Here is a 19506-nt window from a genome sequence, read left to right on the forward strand (position 1 = left end):
ACAGTCCTCACAAAAATGAAACGGGACTATGGTTTTCTTTCGATTGTAACTTGTTTTGGGTCGGAATACATCCACAATCACCACCCATCTCGGCGGAAGCAAGGCAAGAGCCATGCAACTTGTTCAACTCGACAATCATGACGCCGCGAAGCCGCATGGGGTTGTCCAGAGGGTCGAATGCATGCATCAACTCCCCCTCCCACACACACTGTGATATCAAGGCCTCTGCAACGTGAGTTCAGTCTGTCATCGCCAAGAGACCGATCAGCTGTATTCAAGAGTGCGCACCCCCAAACCAACCGAAACCCACGACACAGCCACGATTGTCAATCAAGACGGAAACAGTCGTCGGGCCTGTGGCTGTCCCACTGAGAAAGTGGTTGTGATGAGTGTATTGTCGATCTTGCTTGGAATCAGAACGGCAGCTCAGGGCAATATGGAACGATGGCCGGTTCCGGCGGTGACGGCCGCGGGCGACTATGACTACAGAAGGATGCAAAGTTGTGAGTGCTGTCAGTCTCCTCCCACATGATGGCAGACTTCAGCTCGGGCACGCCAGCGGCGGTTCGTTCGTGATGGTGACGGTGATGATGGAGCCATCGACCGCCAGAGCCGTGGTCGCAACCGAGATCACGCTGCTGATCTCGCCACAGTTTTTCCACACAGCCGGGCCGGTGATGGAGACACGGACGCCGCTGGGATAGTGTACCCTGATACCGAGTGGGTCGTAGCAAGGCAGAAGACGAGGCGGCGATGTGAGGAGGGAGAGAGGGAGCAAGATCGGCGCTGTTGGTATGCAGCACAGAGCCTTCATCTACCCACATCGCATTCCAGCGAGCAATCAGACAGCACTGGCAAGCCATTCCGACGCAGCAACACCAAGCCAATTTCGATCTGCAAGCACCAGAGAACAAGATCACTCACGCGCGCTGGACCTGGATCAGCGTCAGCTGGCCCACGCTCTGGGATCGCGCAGCATAGGTCATTGTGAACTGGGCATCCGAGCGCCGAAAGTTGAAGGAGATCAGATTGCCTGCCGTTGCGGATGGATAGGTCCGCGAGAGCTCCGACACAGTTCGAGGATGCAGCAGCCCCGTTGTGTCGTTAAAGAACGAGTCGCCGAATCCAGTGATGGGCACGAGCCGTTTGTACTCCCACCTGGAAGAAGACGAAAACCAAGCCGGTCGATGCAAACTGAGACGTTAGATCGGCGTCGCTGGGCAGGGAACCCAGCGGCCACCGCTTATGTCGTTTCTGCTGGCCATTCTGCGCTGATGCTTCTGCTGTTTCTGATGTGAATGACATGTCCCCTACGCCTAGTCTCAGTGGCACCGCTCCGAACAGACCACATACCCCAGCCAGCTCTGCAGGCCAGCATCGGCGTGATCCAGCAGCTGAGGCAAGCCGATATTGGCCTTGGCAATGTCAAACTCGGTCATCATGAGGCCACAATTGAGTCGAGCGGCATCGGCAAGCCTCTTTTGAATGTGCACATCGAGAGTGAATCGGTTGGGCATCGGGTGATAGTAGTGGTAGCTGATGATGGACCGATTTCCGTATGCAAAGCCGCCTGTTGGAAGCGAGTATGTCGGTCGGGGAAGCGTCCCAGTGCATCCTTCTCCACAGCCCAGCGGAATCGCAAGGCTCGACATGCCTCATCCGTCCCCCTGTCCGACTGACATTCCTCTCCCCCTCATCCGGCGCACCCACACTCGGATCCTGGTGCGTGCGCCCATACCAGGAGGCTGTGTGAAGCCATTGTAGTTGTTGTCCGTCGTAGGACTCTCAAAGAATATAAACTTTTCCGTGTCGACACTCCGGATGGCCCTGTGGATCTTTTCGTATAGCGGCTGGAGGTTGTAGCGTGCCGAAAAGCCCTCAATCGCGAGCACCAATGGATTGCCCCATAAATCGCCGGCAAATGGCTCTGGATGCAACAATTCAGCAAGGAGTGCACTGTCCCTCGTCAGTACCAAAGAATGGGGGCGATGGAATGCGGACAGCGATATGCCAGCAAAGCAGACCATATCCTCGCTTGAATCGCAGAAACATCGCTTCTGCTCTGATCCCTGAGGCAAGCCTCTGTCCGGCCAGCTCTGTGACAAGACCGTTCTCACCATTCAGGAGGTCGTATCCGATAACGTTTGTGTAGTTTTTGAACTCGGATGCAACCTTCTTCCAAAACGCTGCCAGGGCGTCCGCATATCCGTTCTTGTTGTCGTAGAGATTCTGGTATGCCTTGGCCGCCGCGGGTGTGAGCTGGTAGTTGGGCCACGGATGGCTCTTGCATTCCTTCAAGGTCGGGATGGGATCGCTCCAAGGGCCCCACTGGAGCGGCATCGGGAAGGGCGGTGGCTGTACGAGCCCGCTTGACGAAGTGTCCGTCGCCCAGCCGGGCAGTCCTTCGCCGCAGATCTTTTCCGACAAAATGTCCTGATGGAGATCCAGCAACACATAGATGCCCTAACGAAAGCACTTGTGTGAGAAATAGGCGCCAGTACTCTTGGTGCTTGGGACAGAGGGACCGGTAGGGGCGACGCCAAGCACACTTCGGTCGCTCAGATACATAATCGAGAGAATCGGGTCGAAGTAGGTGGTGGAAGGGCTGTTTGCTTCTATGACTCCCTCGCCAGACGCTGATTCTCCACGGCTCAGGACTTACGTATCGAGCACACATCTCGACAATGCCCTTGACAGTATCGATGTACGACTGGTTGTAGCTGCCTTGATCTGGCTCCACACCGGACCACATTATCGCTGCGAAACAAGGGAGAAAATCGTCAATATGGCGATGGGGAACGGACAAAACTGGCACCGTTGGTAAAGCTGATGCGCTCAATGGCATGCCGAGCAGCATGCCTGGGCGTGTGTCTGCGGGTATCGAGCAGTGCATACCGAGGCGTATGATGTTGAGATTCACGTCTGCCAGGAAGTGGGCATCGTCTTCGGTGAAGGAATCGGTGGCATTCCAGGCATCCAGCCGCGGATAGTATGGAAAGGCTGTTGAGAGCAAGGGTCGGATGCTCAGAGTGAGTGGAAATTGCCACAAACAGCGGAGGATCGCAACAAGCGACCGAGAGGGTCCTTGGGGGAGAAGGATCCTGGTCATTGAAGGGGATAGGTTGCTCTTACCCTTGTAAACGACATTGACACCCCGAAACAGCCGCTGTCGATTCATCGAATCCAGGATGAGCTTTTGCGGCCCGACCCGGACCAAGGGATCGATGGCGCTTGCGTTGAAACCCGAAAATGTCCAAATGAGCTCGGTGGACTGATTCTGATAGTTGGGACTGACGGTCGAAGCCTGGCGGGTTGCGTTGGAGGTGAGCCACGACAGCCAGGTGCCGTTGGTCCCAAAGTCATTGTAATTGGGCGGACTGGCGAGTGCCGCTGGAAGTAAACCGAGAAGAGCCAGCACACACATTGGGGGCCTGGAGAAGTGCATGGCGCAGGACGACCGATGAGCCGAGACTCGAATGGCGGCAGCTGTGAAATCGGTCGAGAGCAGGAGCAGTGCGGCAGCCCATCAACACCACCCAGTAATCCGGCTGGGAATATGAGCTCTGTTCAAACGACTGCTCCAATCAGCGGTCACAATGGACATACACTTTATTCAGAAAAAAACGGGACAATATAGCCGTTTCCATGAACATGTAGTATGTGCTGTGCTTGCGTCAAGCAAAGCCACAAGAAATAAAACAGATCACTTTGGCAGCCTCCGAGTGAAGACCGCCGGTCGCTCTCCGGTCTCCACAATCGACCTGCACACTTTGATCATGTTGCGCGCCGCATTGACGTCGCGATTCCACACTGTCCGGCGAATGGTCATGGCCAGCGCGCGATAACATTGGGTAACAAAATATTCGATGAATGGTCAAAAACCCGGTGTCCCGTTTTTTATTGGATTGCCTATAAGGAATCCGTAGGCAGCCGCGATCCAGCAGAGCCAGCGAGTGCTCCGAAATGCCATTCGAAATTTCAAGCGATGTTCGATGATCTCGAAAGCGATTGTGTGATAACCGGCGTGAGACGCTGAAGAATGGAAGTGATATTGGCTCCACTCCTGCGACTTCAAACTACTCTTGCCGATCAGGGGCGAATGCCATCCAGTTTGAGAATGCACGAATCCTGGACCAGGGGCGAAGCCATCCCCAACGACCCATGCCGCAGACGCTCGATGGAGTGGTTATGCGCCTGTCCAGACAAGTTCTCGATCGACCCGCAGAGTGCCATTGCACTGCTCCAGCACCGAGGGCACTGTATTGGCTGGTCACTCGAAAACAGGCTTCTGGCTGAAATCCATCTCTTCCCACTCGTCTGCCCAGTTCAGATGCTCGGTTGCCGGCAGCGGTTCGTCGGCCTCGTCGTCGTCCGGGCATGCTTTCTGGAGGTCGACACCGGAAGAAGAGTGTCCCGAACGAGCACTTGTTCCGTGGATCCGAGACTCTCCCGTTGCCTGTGGCCCACCATCACACTCCTCCCATGCATGCGCAAGTACTGTCCTTGACGTTTTCGTGGGATTGGGGTCGCTCCTGTCTCCATCGCCGAGCTGCCTTTGCGGGGAGCGCTGCTTGCGTCTCCAGTAAGCCTGTTCTCGTTCGATAGGCCGTGCTCTGGGTCCCCGCTGCGACGATGGGGCATCGCTGTGCTTGGGCGAGTGCTCCGACCCAACGGCAAGGCTGTGCGGAGCATCCGTTCGTGTGATTGTGATGCATATTCGGGTGGGATCGCCCCGCTGTGCCTCGACTCTGCGCTGGGACGTTGGCGATGCCGAGTACTGGCTCATGGCAGGCTTGTCTGGGCTGTGAGGACGATGGTGGGCCGTGCTGGGTTGGCTCGTTGGTGACGCAGATCGAGGCAGGGCTTGTGCATACGGAGGATCGGACTCGGACCATCGGACGGTTTTCTTTGCTTTTGGGCTATGTGCATAGCGACTGCTGGCATCGGGGCTGCGAGCCGGGTTGGTGAGGAGATCGTTGGTGCTGGTGAGGAGATCGCTGGGATGGTAGAGATCCGAGTTGTGCGCATCGTGATCCCAGCGATCCCTTTCGTTTCGACTGGCAGCTCCGACGATGGATCGGGAGCCGCTGGGACTGGGAATCGCTTGCACTCGTGATACCCGGTCTGGAGATGGCCACTGCAAATCCGAGCGCTGGTCGTCGTGCGGATGGCGGCGGCCGTCGATGGAGTGACCGGCTTGGTCGTCGTAGGAACGAGAATGGCGATCGTCGTGACGGATGTAATGCTGTGGGCGGGTCCGTCGGGGGCTGTCCAGCGATCCCGACAGCCGATGCGGCTCGTGGTGGTGCCGTAGTGCTCCGGAGTGGTCGGCGAGTATATCATCGTTCAAGTCCGAGTTGATGGGGTCGCTGCGATGGCCAGAGCGATTGCGATATCCGTTGGTGATGCGGCCATCGATATCATAGTCTGGGCTGGCGTGGTGAGGGTCGTGGCGACTGGAGCGGTGGTGGTGCTTGCTCTCTCGATGATGCTGGTCGTCTGCATGGCCATGGTCGTCAATGTACTGTCCTCGAGAGCCGGAGCGAGTGCTGTGTCCACTGTTCTTGGGACGAGTGTGGCTGCCGATGTCACTGTCATGGCTGCGGTGGTTGCCCGACGAGCCATGGCCATGTTGCTGCGAGGGCTCTCGTCGCAGAGTCGAGTCGGTGCTGGGGGAGTGGATCCAAGGCCGCTCGCTGGCCGGGCGAGGTGGGCTGCACTTGCGATTGTTGATCTGCCGAATTGATTGCTGCGGGTTTGCTGGCGCTCGGGCGGCCTCTCGTTCCCAGGCATGTATGCCGTCCCATTTGCTCTTGCTGTCGGCAGCCATTGGGGTGGCAAGTTGAAGACAGAAGCCCAGTGATCGTGGATCTATAGAGAGATGGACAGCCAAGACCAAAGGGCGCAGGAATCGCCACAATGAGAGGGAATGGTGCGGATGGAGATCCAGAGGATGTGTCCGCAGCGGGGACGATGGATGGGGGCGACAGCGGGCACACAGCAGACTTGGGCTGTGTGGGTGTCGGAGGGACTCGGAATGATGCAGGTGGATGTCAGGGATGAGAGGGGTATTACTGGTGAAGTGGAATCACTCGAGTGATGTAAACGGGGTGTTGGATGGAGCACTTGGCGAACGGCGGCTGCTCTCAAGGCTGGTGGCTCTCGTGGGCGACAGAGGATCGATGGAGCGGCACGACGGATCGCTGCAGCTGGCGGATGGCGATAGAAACGGCTGAGCTCATCATCTGTCGCAGCAGTCGGGGAGGTTGTTGATTTGGGTTGCAGCTGCTGGATCTGGGTTGCGGTCGCCGGATTCTCATTCGAAGCAAACGACGATTTCGACGGCGAGTAGCCATTGGCGGATGTGCAAAACACATTGGCTGTGTGCACAACACAGCACCGCGGCGCTGCAGGCTGGGGCGATCATGTTGCGGCGGTGCTGCCACGGTGATCATGTCGCCGCGATGGTGCAGAGCCGATGTTGTAGTGCTGATGGTGCAGTGCCGATGCTGCAGTGCCGATGCTGCAACGACACCCTGGCGATGTCGATCCGCAACAAGCATTTTGTTCCTCCAGCCGCAGGTCAGGTGGACACGCGCCACACGCGAAACGGCACCTGTGGCGGGTCTGTCTTCCGCGCTCGCCTTTCTCCTGGCTGGAGACGTTTTGCCCTTCGTCCAGGTTGCCTCCCCCTTTGCCTGGCCGTCCGTCGTCTCATCTGGCTGCCCAGGCACCCCGACGCTCGCCATGCCACGTTCCCGGCCATGCGCCCCCGCACTCGCCCCATGTGTCTCGCTCAGGACAGCGCGCACAACCAGCAGCTTCCTGTTGGGGCTGCTCTGTCTCCTGGCGCTCGCGACCCTGAGCCAGGGCCAGAACTTTACCGGCCCAAACTGCTTTACGGCAATCAACAGTTGGAGCTCTGTTCCGTCTCAAATAGATATTGGTGAGTGGGTTATTTTCAAACGAATGCCTGTTGCGTCGTATTCATCATCGAGTTATATGCTCGCATGCAGCCAGGCAGGGAGATGGCTCGGAAGCGCATGCTCGGCAATATCATGCTCATCGAAAACCATGCATATCCGCAGATCAAGGACAATGGAATCCGTTCTCTAGTGGGCTGATAATCACCCTGACGACGTGAGTCGATCGACGACCCAACAGCTGAGCGGGTGTTCAATCCCTAACTCCTTATTCAACATCGCACACTTCTCTTGGAGCAGCCAAGCCCCCCAGTTCCACATTTACACAATTGGAACCATGCTATATGGACAAGTTTCGTTAGAAATCATGGCATCGAGCACGCCTGGAATATGCACGGCTCTGCGACTTGAGAACAGCCAAACTAGGGCAAGCATCTCACTGAACGTATTCTCAGGCGGACTCATCCAGCAGGAGGTTCAAATACCAGGTACTTATGTCAAGTAACTCATCTCCATCATGTGTGAATGAACTCACATCAACTTGAGTATCTGTTCACCACTGACATGATTTATCCACCAGAGCTACAGGTGCATGTCATCTCTCCAAATTTTACGAACCTCCTGTCAGATACAGTATTTTACAACTATAACATCAACTGGATGCCAGGATCGGTGGTATGAAACCAGTGTGCGCTGTAGCTGTCGTACATTGCGATATTCAAGGTATTTATTGACTCCTCGTTTCCCTACGACAGTCTTTTCAAGCCAACAATACTCTGTTAAAAACTATCGAGTTCTCAAGCTTCAATGCAGAAAGCGTTGGTATCCTCTCCCTCAAAATCCTGCATCGATTCATCACTGGCTTCTCATTTATCATCATCATTTTTGTGTATCAACAGAGTTTCAATTCACCAATGCATATCGCAATATCCACGTTCTATCAGTCCTCAAACAGTAGTCGGTATTTTCCCGAGTTCATTCATCCTTGCTATATCCCACAAATATCAGATTATGGAGGTTACTCACTCCGGCTTGTCCCTGTCTTCTCACCAATTGCAGCATCAATTCCGGCTGGTGCCTATTTTGCTGCCATATCAAACTTGACCATATCATGCAACAGCACGGCACAGTCCTCAACCACTTCCAGCGTCACTCCTACGTCGATCGTCACTTCAACCGCTTCCGCACAACCCAAGCCAACAACGACTCCTCCGCCAGTGGTTGACCCTCCTGCCACGAGTCCCGCAGCCATTGCTGTTCCTGTTGTTGTTGTGGTCATCCGTAAGTATGATCCAACACCTTCCCAACTCGCTGCCCTGTCCTCCACCGATCTGTGCCTTCACTGGCTGCATATCGAGTCTGCTCCCACCGCTCACATGCTTCTGCGACTCACTGTGATCCCGAATCAAACTGCCTTGGCCAGTCGTCGCTGCTGGTGTTGGCTTCTACAAGTTCAGAACCCGCCTGGGACTCGACAAGTTTGCTGGTTTGGGCAGACAGAGCGGCTCCGGATCGTCAGAATCAAGATCTGCTCAACCTCGTGCAATCCCACCCATCCAGATGCTTCAGTCCAATCCCTCATCAACAACGGACACATTGCAGAACAGTATCCAAGACCGAGAAATGACTCTGCCTGATCGTGCCGTCCTCAGCGCATCATCCGATCACCCTGCTACTCACAGAGCGGATCAGATTAGTCAAGCCGACATTCCTTTGAGCACACTCGATCCCTCCACCGGCAATCGCCGTGGGTCCATCGCCAAGCTGGGTCTGCCTGATCATTCATTCCACGACTCACAGCCTGACGGCAATGACCACAGTGTGCCGGCATATCCAGAATCTTCACCAAATCTCCTCTCGCGGCGCCATTCAAGCTCAACGCTGCCCCCTCCCTACTACCAGAGCATAACCTATGTGCCTCCACCTGTTCCAGAGATCACTGTCTATGTATCAACCTCGGAGCCAGACTCCAGCGACAATACGAACAACCCGCCCACGACGAATCGCGAGTCCATGCTCTCTGGCACCACCGACTCGGTGCCTCAGAACTGACACATGGATCTCCTTCCTCGAGAGCTTGCAACCTCATCAAGGATGTGACAACATCCACAGCAAGTACAACCCCTTCGCTATGGCCAGCGGCAGCATTTCTATATCAAATGCTCGAATGCTCGGTTTTATCTATGTATCTTGTCAGTACCACCTGAAACCCCTCTGATCAAGTCCCGATGTGACGCCAAGCAAAACTGTCAGCATGACATGGCCATTGCCGCAGCGCGCAGATTGATCGTTCGCTCGCCAAGGCCAATACTGTTGATGCAAAGCTGGGCACCTCATGGAGAGCCACTGACGCAGATGGTTTGATAGCCAGACTGCTTGAACCGCAAATCCCCATGTGCCGCCCCGCAATGCTTGACACCCTACGATTTTCTGAATTCACCACTTTTGCTTTCCTTCTATTGAACCTCCGTTGGCGACCTTTTCTCTTTCACTCTTTATTGGAGTGGCAGTGCCGGAGGAGGTTGCTTGAATCTATGAACAATGCTTTGATTTCCCAAAAGTGCAGCCATCGTCGCACACAAACTCCGATTGCTTCATCGAGGTGATCAGACTGCGTTCCAGCACGGACATACGGAATGGCGGCTCTTCCAACAGGCCGGGGACCCGCGTGAGCTGGCCAGACCTCGCCGTCGTCTGGATCGCTCCACAGGATCGTCACTCCAGGTCCGAGTCGCTGTCCATCGTCAGGATGAGATCGTTCAGCTCCGCAATGTTGTTACTGTGTGCCCGTTTCTTGACTCTTTGCAGATCGCTCTTGAGTGCCCGGAGCTGGGGGAGGGGGAGGGGAAAGGCATGCACATGGACATCTCAGCCAAGCAGCTAATGCCGACTCTGATCAATCGTTACGATCGCTGAGCATTAACGTGCTGCACCACCACCTGAATCGGCACTGCACCACAATGCCTTTCAGCAATCTCACTGACCTCGTGCTCCCCAAACTCCCGTTCGTCGCTCTGCACCGTTTCCTGTAAATCCCTGATGATCGGGGCAGTCTTTGAGCTGAAAGCGCCAGAATCTTAGTATCGCATCCAGCAGAACGACCTGGCAGCTCGTCATTGCGACTTTAGCCGCAATCTGCCTACCTCATGTGGTTCGACAGCGCGATTTCCTTGGTGCGGTCGCGCCGCTCTCGCTCCTTTTCCAGCTGGATGCGGTCAATCGACCGCTCTGCGAAGGCGAGTCGGTCAGCACCAGTCAGCACCAGGCGTCAGCCAGAGTGGATCGAATCGCCAATTCCCTCATCCAAGAGAATGGGCACGCCTCCACTCTCTTGCTCATCCGCCGTCGCTTACGAAGTCGGCGCTTTTCCTCGGCCCAGTCTTTCTCGCGCTCCATCAGCTCATGTAGCTGCTTGACAACGGTCTCGTTCTTGGACTCGAGGTTGTATAGTAGGCCCTGTATCCGCGCGTGGCTCTTCTTCTCGTCGGTGACTTGCGCCAGAAGCTCCTTCTTTGTCACCGAGAGTCGTTCGTTTAAGGCCTCTAGCTCCTCAACTCGTTGGATGTAGCGTTGCGTCTGCGTCTTGGAATCTGTGAGGAGAGCCTCGTAGTGGCTGGCCATCTGAGTCGACTCGTCTTTCCTGTGCGTCAGCGCATCCGTGTGAGCTCCAGACAATCGGATAGGCGACATTGAGGACAGTCGCGAGTTGTAACTGGCATGCCACCCTCCCATCTACTCCATACCATCGCTCGGCCATTCTCCGCTGTTCCGAGAGTAGTTGCTGTAACTCCCGACATGTTCGTGCATGAGCTTCCGTGACGGTTTCCAGCTTGGTCGTCAGGTCGCTCACCTGCCCAACATCACCGACCAGAGTTTGCACCATAGTCAGTCATGGCTCGATCGATCAATCAGTCAGTCATGGCTCGATCGATCAATCAGTCAGTCAGCCCGCCACATGGCAGTGTGCTGCTCGGCTGGTGGCGTGCCTCTCCAGCGCTTCCAAGTCAGCCAACGCCTGGATAAGAAGCGGTGGATTCGCAAGGGCCGCAACGCGCACATACCTGGCTGTCACTTCGCTCGGATATCATTGCCTTGTCGGAATCGTATTTCGCGGTGAGACGGGTGATGGCTTCGTTGGAGAGCTTGAGTGCATGGTCCAAGTCGGATATCTTGGACAGCAGCCTCAGCCTGTCTTCCTGTACATTGGCGTGTGTGAGATTAGTTTAAAGCTGCGTATAAGGGTCTATCTATCCATGTATCGACTGAGCTGTATCAACTCGAAGCCAAGGTCGCTAGCGCGGCTTTCCACAACGATGCTCTGAGATGTGCTGGATGGATTGAATCGGCATGCCTTTGTGTCCTCAAGCTCTCGCTCGGCCTTTCGGAGCCGCTTGTAGCTGTCCTCGCCTTTGGACGAGATTTGTTCCTTCTCCTTCTCAAACCGATTTTGGTCGCGCATGTACTTTTGGTGCAGACTGGTTTGATCAAAGGCGAACGCAGTCAGTTATGCCCATGGTTGCAGCGCAGAGACTAGCAGGGGCCAGTGTGGCCCGGGCATTCGGAGCAAATGAGACCATAGCAAAGGAGGGTCTCCCGGATCTGCACACCTCTCGAGTTTGTGCGCCGCCTCGATTCGTTCGCGTTCGGATGTTCGCAGCCGATGGTTTAGCTCCTCGATGGTGGCGGTGAGTCGGTCGTTTTCGGTCGGGATATGCTTGGTCATCTTCTCGAGCTCGCTCTCGGCCATTCTGTGAGCGCATGTATGTGTGAAACAAGGTCAGTGAGGCCACGGTCACGGATCAAGGTCGAGGCCGTGAGATCATGCTTTTGGACTCTTGTTGTCGATTCGCACTACTCTGGCTCGAAGGTTCTATTCAATCGCAGCAGCCAACATGCGATGGGGAGGGCTGCCTTCTCACATGGGTCCAAGTTACCTTTTTTCTCGGATCGCGCGCTCCGACTGGCTCTAGTACAGAGGTGTCAAAGTCCCGAGATAAGATTGAATGCACTGATGGAGCGACCTATATCGAACAAGGGCGGGATAGAGTGTCTGTCTTACCTGGATCGACGCCAGCTTGGACTCAAGTACGTGGATTTCCTCGGCCCATTTCTTCCTATCCGTTGTGTACTGGCTCCGCAGCCTGCCGATCCGAGCTTAGGTTGTTCAGCCACATGCAGGAACGATCGTCGTCATGCCTCCCCCGCTCCAGCGCCGGCAGTACGTACGTTTCAATATCTTTCGAGGCACGCTCGCGACACTTGGCCGGAATCTCCTGGAGTCGTTGGTTCAGCCGCTCGATCTCGCCCTGGGCCTGTTGTTCGCGCGCCAGGGCCTTGTCTCGATCCAGCAGCGCATCCTCGATCTGATACGTGAAGGGGCAGTTCGGGAGACATTGCAGGCTCGGATATTCAGCCACCACTGGGTTTGTCTCCGATCCAACACTCTTCTACTCGATCTCCCCTTCCTTTCTATCTCTAGGCCATCGGCAGCTGCTTTGCTGAGATCGTACCTTCTCGGTGATGGTCTGGACTCCTTGAAAGTGCTCGAGCTCTTTCTGCTCAGCTGTTTCGAGCTTGAGCTCGAGATTCTTGACGATCTTGCGGAGCTCTGCATGTTCATTTTGAAGCGATGTGTGCTCGCCCATCAGGGTGTCGTACTTGATTTTGGAGTCTGTATCATGGGGGCAGAGTTTGGAGAGCATGGAGAGAATGGAGAGCACGGAGAGCATGAGAGCATGGAGAGCATGGAGAGCGTGGGAGCATGGAGAGCCAATCCATGTTGAGTTTATGACTCTTGTTAGTCAAGAGCCAGATGCCAGCACACCAGAGGCTCACCGATCGCCAGCGGTCAAACCCTGAGTGATTTCGCTGCTCTCCCGCGCTTGCTCACCGTCCAAATCAGCCTCCATGGCCTTCAAGCTATCGATCAGGGAGCGCTCCCGCTGCGCCAGCAGGCCAGACTCGGCAACATGGGCTTGATATCGGCCGGTGATCTCGTCAAGGGCACGCTTCATATCCATTCGCTGCGCACTGGCGGCCTTGATCTCCTGTATCCGCTGCTGCACATTCTCCTTGAGTTCTTGGTTCTCGAGCTGCAATTCTGTGGTTTGGGACTGGGCCAGCTTGAGCTCACGCTCGAGGCGCATGCTGTGGTCGTCCAGATTCTCTATTTCTCTCTGCAGCTCCAGGTTCTGGTCCCGGATCGACGCAAGTTCCTGGCCGGCGACATGAACTGGAAGGCAGACCGACTTAGAAACACCCAGGTTCGCTCAGATTGAGCCCGAAACCCTGCTTCGCCTTCACGGACATTCACACACTCTGCAAGCGGACTGTGCTCGCACCTTCCCGTGCCTGATCGTCCATGTGCTCGCGCAGCTTGTCGAGCTCTCTTTGAGTCGTCCGATTGTGCTCCACGAGTATGTCGTTCTCTCGAATGAGGGTGTCGATGCGCTCGTTCATGTCCTTCCTGCCAGCGGTAAGATGGATCCAGTCTCTCAGCGAACCACAAGAGCACTCGGAGCTTGGCGGAGACAGCTGAGCCCTATCACCGAGGGCGATTCAAAGACTAGAGTAGCGGCCATGCTATGGTGACGACAATGCGAGCTTACCACTCAATGTCGGTGACCTTTGCCCACGAATCCGTCACATGGATGGTGTCGTTCGCCCGAGAGGATCTCTCCCGCTCGCGCTCGAGTCGCTCGGAGATCAAGAGATTCTGTCGCCGCAGGGCCTCGTTTTTGTCCTGCCATTGCTTGATCTCACTCTCGTACTGCGATTGGACGTTTCGGATTTCGCCCTTGGTCTGGTCGAGCACTGAACGCGAGAGCTCCTGTTTTGCAAATGGCCAGGGTCAGGGACAGCAGGACAGGGCAGGGACGGGATGCACTTTGTCGGTGCCTCGTCAGTGTTTGAAAGGAGGGAGAGGGAAGGACACATCTTCAGTCGCACTGGATTCCGATGCATGTGCTTACCTCGGCTGTCAGTAGCTTGCCTTCGAGCTGGCGGATTCGGTCAATGTACATGTCGTGGATGTTGCTGGGATCGGAGTTGCCGTCTCGCTTGTCGCGAAACATGGATGGATCGTGTGTCTGGGTGGTGGTGGCCGACAGATTGTGCACACCACCGCGAACAAGATAGTCAACTTTCGGCAGGACGGAAACGAGGCAGCTGGACGTTCGCTTGGACGATTCCAACAAGCAGATGGCACAAGTGATCTCAAGCTCGCAGCGTCGCAGCCGTCTTGGATGGTGTGTTGCTTGGAAGCTCACCTTGAGATTGCCCTGGGGGCCGTTTACGATGCTGAGGGGCTCGCGATTCATTTCGAGGACTTCAAGCGGCTTGCGCGCTGGGTTCATACCGGCGGAGGCAGAGACGAGATGAGAAACTTGATGGCGCCGACAGCGAGCAGCATGGGCCGTGAGCGACTGCCGACACCAATGGTCTCTCGATACATCAGCGCGCGTTTCCATCGGTGGCTGTTCGCGACTCACTCGTCATGATCGAATGAGGTCGAGATGATGGTGTCCTGTCGATTCAATAAGTGCCGAGGCGGGAGATACGAGCGGCTTTATAGCGACCGAGATGAATGCTGGGCAGAATCTCGCTGGCTAAATCGTGCAGAGAGCACAGAAGGCGTCGTGGGCGGGGTTGAGGGAGAGTTGTGGGAACCAGCAGACCAACACACTGCGCCTGAACAACGGCGGTGTCGGAGCACTTGGATGGTCGCTGGACGGAGATGGGACGGTGTCGATAACCTGCTTCAAGACGAGACTGCAGATCCGATACCGCCTCCGTCGGACCCGCCAAGGCCTTCGGCGCCAAAGTACAGACACACAAGAGGTTCCAAAGAGAAGTGGCAGACCAACGCCGTGGGCAGATTGGCCCCGGTCGCTCCCACAATCAGACGGGCGGGCTGGAGTCGTTTGTCGATGTGGACAGGCGCACCAAGCTCCCCAGCTGCACGATCGACATGGGCACTCGCTTTGGTGGCAGAGTGCGCAAACATGCTCGCTATTTCCCAAGGTTGTCTGAGGCACGCAGCGAGCTGCCCACCAGCGATCGAATGGATGTGTGGAGGGACAATCTTCTCCAGCGAACGTGTGCACTCCGGGAATGGGGGGGCATCGGCAGCGGCGACGATGTAACCACACCGCTCGCCCAGTCGCATCCAACAACATGGATGCACTAACTGCAGCCACCGATCCTGGTGCCTCGAGTTGATCGCGCTGCTTCACGGCATTGCTGTGGGAATGTTTGTGATCCTAGAAGCGATCTGTCGCCGGACCCTCTGTCGATTCTTCATTTCAGATTCTGTATTCAATATGTACACTATTCTATCTCTTCCATAGGCTCCTCGCTGTCAAAGTACGTATCTTCTTCGTCCCGCATCGCCTCGACATGATCGTCCAGCAATGTATCATCGATCGCGTCGTAATCAAACCCAGACTAGTACATACCAAGCGAGTGCCGTCCGTCCATCCGTTCGTCCGCCCGTCGATAGAGCCAGAATGGCACAGTGCAAGCAGAATCGAGGTGGCGTCAGATGCGATCGCAACATCCGAGGCGAAAGCAAGAAGAAAGACATTGCATGACAGCATCGGTACCACTGGCGAGTCGTACATGCCGCATTTCGGCTGCCCTACATACCTCTCGTCCATCGAGAAATCGCTCCTGCATGAGCCGCAGAAACTCACCCCTCTTGTCCAGCCGCTCCTGCTCGGGTAGACTGGGTTCTCCGGATGAATTGCCGTCTGCTTCGCTGTCGCTACCTGGCTCCTTGTCACTGGCATTACGGGGCGCATTTTGGTCTGGTGTCGAGGGGAAACGAGTCGCCCGTGAGTCTTGCAGCTCCCCAGAAGCACATTTGATGCCGTATGCAGTCCCGCATGATGGACAGAACGGCCAGGCTGCATTTGCCGAGGACCACGTGTTGCCCGTACCAGAGCTGCTCCTGGCATCCCTTCTGTCAAGATCGTTGTTATCGCCCGAGTCGCCGTCGTCCGGATCGCTGTCGAACTCTTCAAACTGTTCTTCGAGCCGCTCCCGACTCCTGGCGAGAGCATCGCGATGCCGCTGCTCGTCCATGTCAAAATAGATTCGCTCCACCAAGGTCATGTCCTCCGGAAACGGGGTGTTGAACTTGGCCTTTGATTCGTAGCGTCCTGTGATTGCGTGGATTGTGGACAATTCAGTAATCTCGAACGGATGCGCTTCGTCAGCAGCACAGGATGCTCCCGACATCAGCATCCAGAAGCAAGACGTGCAGTCGACCCCCGGGCAAGAGCAGCGTACCAATGTACTCCTGTAGTCAACGGTTGTCGCACGGCAGACAGTTAGCCAAGATGCTAGAGTGCTCGGTTAGACACACATGCCATGGCACATCGACATGCGACGATGGGAACAGCGGGTATCAACCTCGTAGAGTACAGGCTCTCGCTGTTTCATCTCGGACTCTTCAAAGAGCTCGGCATGCTGGCTGATGTACTGGAGTCTGGAGACGATCACGGCAGCTGAGCATTAGTCCCATGTCCCTCGGAATCACGGATGGTGTGAAGGGCAGGACCGCCGCCGCCTCATCACCCTCGGATCTTTGAGGGGCGTCCGAGCTGAGGCTGCCGAGGTTGCTGTGATATCACCTGCGGTTGTTTTTGGCCTTTCTGGAGAGCGGCTTGGCGGCAGACACAGGTGCCAGAGTGTTGAGGTAGTGGCTGACTTCGTAGTTGTCTGTGCTCGAGCCGAGAGGGGACGGATCAGAAGAATGGATGGACAGATTGCGAGCCGGCGGGGACTTGCAGCACGGACGAACCGGAGAAGATGCGAAACTTGCTGAGCTGTTCCGGGGGGAGGAATTTGCCCCACTTCTCTGTTGGTTGAAACAGCGGCGATCGAGCGGGAGTCAATGGTATGCCCAGCAGCAAGATGCGATCCAGATGGCGGCATGTGCCGGATGGGATGGTCCTACCAAGGAATATGCTTGGATCCCGATTGAGAGTCTGCATCATGGCACACTTGATCTGGTCGGGCGCCGGGTCGGGGTCGTTCGGTCCAAGGGGCTTGAAGAAAAAGTTGCTGGCGGCCATGGCCGAGTCGACAACGCCCGAGGCGACGGTCGAGTCCATGAGTCCGCGGATGGATGGGTGGATGGCTGCGATAGAGTTGGTGAACCGAGCCAAAGTCGACGGCGAAGATCGATGGCGATCTTGATCGTGGGAGAGGAGGACGGGAGCGGCGTGGTCAGCGGATGAACAAGACCACCGATGGCTTTGGACATGACATGAGCGAGACGATCAGACGAACATGCATGCCGATCAACCGCCGATCAACCGCCGATCAACCGCCGATCAACCGCCGGTCGTCGTTGGGCACTGTGGCGCACCGGCCCAAGGCCAAGCACGAGCAAGTCGGTCTTCACCTGCGATTCCCGGCTCTGCGATGGCCCGTTCGATTCGCCTCGGCCTCGCCCTCGTTGGGATCGCCGTTCCGCTGCTGCTGCTCGTCTTCGTCGCCTCTCGCCTCCCTCCCACCACCACATCCACCTCGTCGCCTGGCCTCGACCGCGCCGCCTTCGCTCCATCGCCTGCAATGTCCGTCGCCCCTCTCAAGAGTGTCATCGTCCCGGCCGTCGCCAACCACTCGGCCACGGTCGTCTTCCTGCACGGCCTCGGCGACAGCGGATACGGCTGGTAAGCACCTGGGCAGATCTGCCGCCGGATCCATGCTCGAGCGGGGGGCCAAGGACGCTGTAACGGATCAACGCCGACTCTCCACTGCGATGTTTTCGGCCACGATTCTCACTCTCCTCTTGGCTCTGGCTTCAACAGGCAGCCTCTTGCCCTGGTTCTGGCTCGTCAATTCCCCCATGTCAAATGGGTCCTGCCGAATGCGTAAGAAAGGCTACTGCAAGTCGCTCGGCAACATGGCCCATAGCACCAGTGTTTAGGAGGGAAAGTGTCCATCACCGTGCTGATCCTGTTTCGTCTGCTTGATGAACTCTCCCTTGTGCAGCCCCAACCGGCCGATCTCGATCAACATGGGCATGCGCATGCCTGGATGGTGAGTCTCCGAGCAGTCCTCGATCCTCGCCTGTGAATGAGCCCGTCTCTCATCCTTCTCTTGCCCTTGCCACTGCTGCTGTCCAGGTACGACATCAAAGCCCTTACTCCCGATGGAGAAGAAGATGGCCCGGGCATCAAGCAGAGCGCTGCTGCAAGTATGTAGAGCATCCCGACCCGACTACTGCTCTCTCTCACTCATTATATGCCTCTCTCACACTCTTACACCTCTGCCCTTTGTGACTCAACCGACCCAGTTCGCCAGCTGATCCAGGACGAAATCGACAGCGGCATCCCAGCCTCGCGCATCGTCCTCGGCGGGTTCTCCCAGGGATCGGCCATGAGTCTGTACACGGCCCTCACCACCGACAAGAAGTTTGCGGGTGTGATTGCCCTCAGCGGATACCTGCCGCTCTCGAAGCAGATCCTGGAGGTGAGGGGCAATGGGATGTGTCTCGGTCACTGTCGTTGCTATCGCCACTGGTGTAGCCGCTCGCTCGATCAGCTGCAAAGCATCCAGCCTCGACCTCTGTGGCTCACCCAACCCGATCGGCTGTTTCATCGACGTCAATCTCTCCAGTCTCATAAGGATACCAACAAGGAAACGCCCTTCCTGCTGGGCCATGGTGACGAAGACGACGTCGTTGCCCTCAACTGGGGCAAGATGTCGACTGCGGCCCTCACAAATCTAGGCTTCAAGATTAACTTCAAAGTCTATCGCGGCATGGGTCATTCGACATGCGAGCAAGAGATCCAAGACATTACTCAGTTCCTGAAGAGCGAGTGCAAGTTCTGAGCGCTGAGGGGGGGGGAAATGCGGTTGTGATTTAGTCACCTTCCACTCGGCACAGCAACAAGTTCCCTGATGCACACCACGCCCCGAGCAAATGCCTTTTGAAACAGAGCCAGAAACTCCAGAACCGGTCACCCCACGATACAAATACAATGTGCTTGCGAACTCTGGTGTATATGCTTCTTGTGTCATTGTTGTTCATGCACGGATGTATTCAAGGTTTGGTCTCCAAACCCACTGGAGTGCATGGACTGCCCGCCAAGGCGGCCAACAGATCATCAGGCCTCAGGCCGTGATTGCTGTAGCGAGAACAGGCACTACTCCGTTGGTCTGCATGAGATGCACAGAGGAAGGGCGGTTGTGACAAGCACACAAGTGGGTGCAGAAAGTAGAAGTGGGGAATGTTCAAAATGATCAACAGAAGGTAGCTCAGTACAGAAAGCAAGGAGAGGGAAACGGAGACCAGGCTCGGCAGGCGGCACGAAGCCAGTGGGCCATGAGCAAAACTGTTAGCAACGGGTTCGAGCCCGGTGGTTGACATAGTAGCCCCGGGGGTGAATTGAGGAGAGGGACGTTGAATGGAATGGAGCGGAACTTTGGTCTTGAGGATCGACGAGCACACAGCTGCAAGGGTCGGGAGAGCCGCACTGCTCATCGCTCGCGGCTCATCGTTCCGGCTCACGACTCCTTGGACTCGACGCCGTCGAGGTGGTGGAAAGGGTCGGATTGCGAGTCGGCG

General features: G+C 56.2%; 6 protein-coding genes across 6 annotated transcripts; 2 read left to right on the forward strand and 4 right to left on the reverse strand.

Annotated features, from left to right (window-relative positions):
- Positions 1-541: 541 nt before the first annotated feature.
- On the reverse strand, positions 542-3445 carry BJ171DRAFT_632593 (Endoglycoceramidase; the record flags this gene model as incomplete). Its single annotated transcript, XM_053115654.1, has 8 exons — positions 542-710; positions 925-1158; positions 1354-1570; positions 1739-1927; positions 2118-2463; positions 2663-2757; positions 2896-3000; positions 3133-3445. 8 exons carry the CDS (start codon positions 3443-3445, stop codon positions 542-544), a joined length of 1668 nt encoding a protein of 555 aa, XP_052963011.1.
- A 675-nt stretch (positions 3446-4120) lies between these two features.
- On the reverse strand, positions 4121-5988 carry BJ171DRAFT_223024 (uncharacterized protein). The gene has a single exon (XM_053106508.1). The coding sequence runs from the start codon at positions 5828-5830 to the stop codon at positions 4271-4273; it is 1560 nt and encodes a 519-aa protein (XP_052963012.1). The 5' UTR covers positions 5831-5988; the 3' UTR covers positions 4121-4270.
- Positions 5989-6680: 692 nt separating this feature from the next.
- On the forward strand, positions 6681-9041 carry BJ171DRAFT_520010 (uncharacterized protein). The gene is made up of 9 exons (XM_053112394.1): positions 6681-6946; positions 7089-7140; positions 7224-7411; positions 7504-7598; positions 7642-7644; positions 7682-7696; positions 7857-7874; positions 8012-8204; positions 8347-9041. Exons 1-9 carry the CDS (start codon positions 6748-6750, stop codon positions 8973-8975), a joined length of 1392 nt encoding a protein of 463 aa, XP_052963013.1. The 5' UTR covers positions 6681-6747; the 3' UTR covers positions 8976-9041.
- A 542-nt stretch (positions 9042-9583) lies between these two features.
- Positions 9584-11496, reverse strand: BJ171DRAFT_223053 (uncharacterized protein). Its single transcript, XM_053106509.1, has 7 exons — positions 11275-11496; positions 10985-11119; positions 10667-10773; positions 10277-10563; positions 10067-10151; positions 9908-9983; positions 9584-9752 (listed from the first exon to the last, which is right to left on the reverse strand). Exons 1-7 carry the CDS (start codon positions 11380-11382, stop codon positions 9639-9641), a joined length of 912 nt encoding a protein of 303 aa, XP_052963014.1. The 5' UTR covers positions 11383-11496; the 3' UTR covers positions 9584-9638.
- A 3739-nt stretch (positions 11497-15235) lies between these two features.
- BJ171DRAFT_223084 (coiled-coil domain-containing protein-domain-containing protein) lies at positions 15236-17130 on the reverse strand. The gene is made up of 8 exons (XM_053106510.1): positions 16885-17130; positions 16729-16785; positions 16559-16646; positions 16338-16413; positions 16215-16224; positions 15863-16084; positions 15570-15730; positions 15236-15368 (listed from the first exon to the last, which is right to left on the reverse strand). The coding sequence occupies exons 1-8, from the start codon at positions 17039-17041 to the stop codon at positions 15252-15254; spliced, it is 888 nt and encodes a 295-aa protein (XP_052963015.1). The 5' UTR covers positions 17042-17130; the 3' UTR covers positions 15236-15251.
- Positions 17131-17225: 95 nt separating this feature from the next.
- BJ171DRAFT_520018 (Phospholipase/carboxylesterase/thioesterase) lies at positions 17226-18942 on the forward strand. The gene is made up of 6 exons (XM_053112395.1): positions 17226-17605; positions 17744-17806; positions 17928-17975; positions 18062-18132; positions 18232-18407; positions 18555-18942. The coding sequence occupies exons 1-6, from the start codon at positions 17505-17507 to the stop codon at positions 18768-18770; spliced, it is 675 nt and encodes a 224-aa protein (XP_052963016.1). The 5' UTR covers positions 17226-17504; the 3' UTR covers positions 18771-18942.
- The last annotated feature ends 564 nt before the right edge of the window (positions 18943-19506 follow it).

Source organism: Polychytrium aggregatum (assembly GCF_025602895.1).
Source record: "Polychytrium aggregatum strain JEL109 chromosome Unknown BJ171scaffold_44, whole genome shotgun sequence".
NCBI lineage: Eukaryota > Fungi > Chytridiomycota > Chytridiomycetes > Polychytriales > Polychytrium > Polychytrium aggregatum.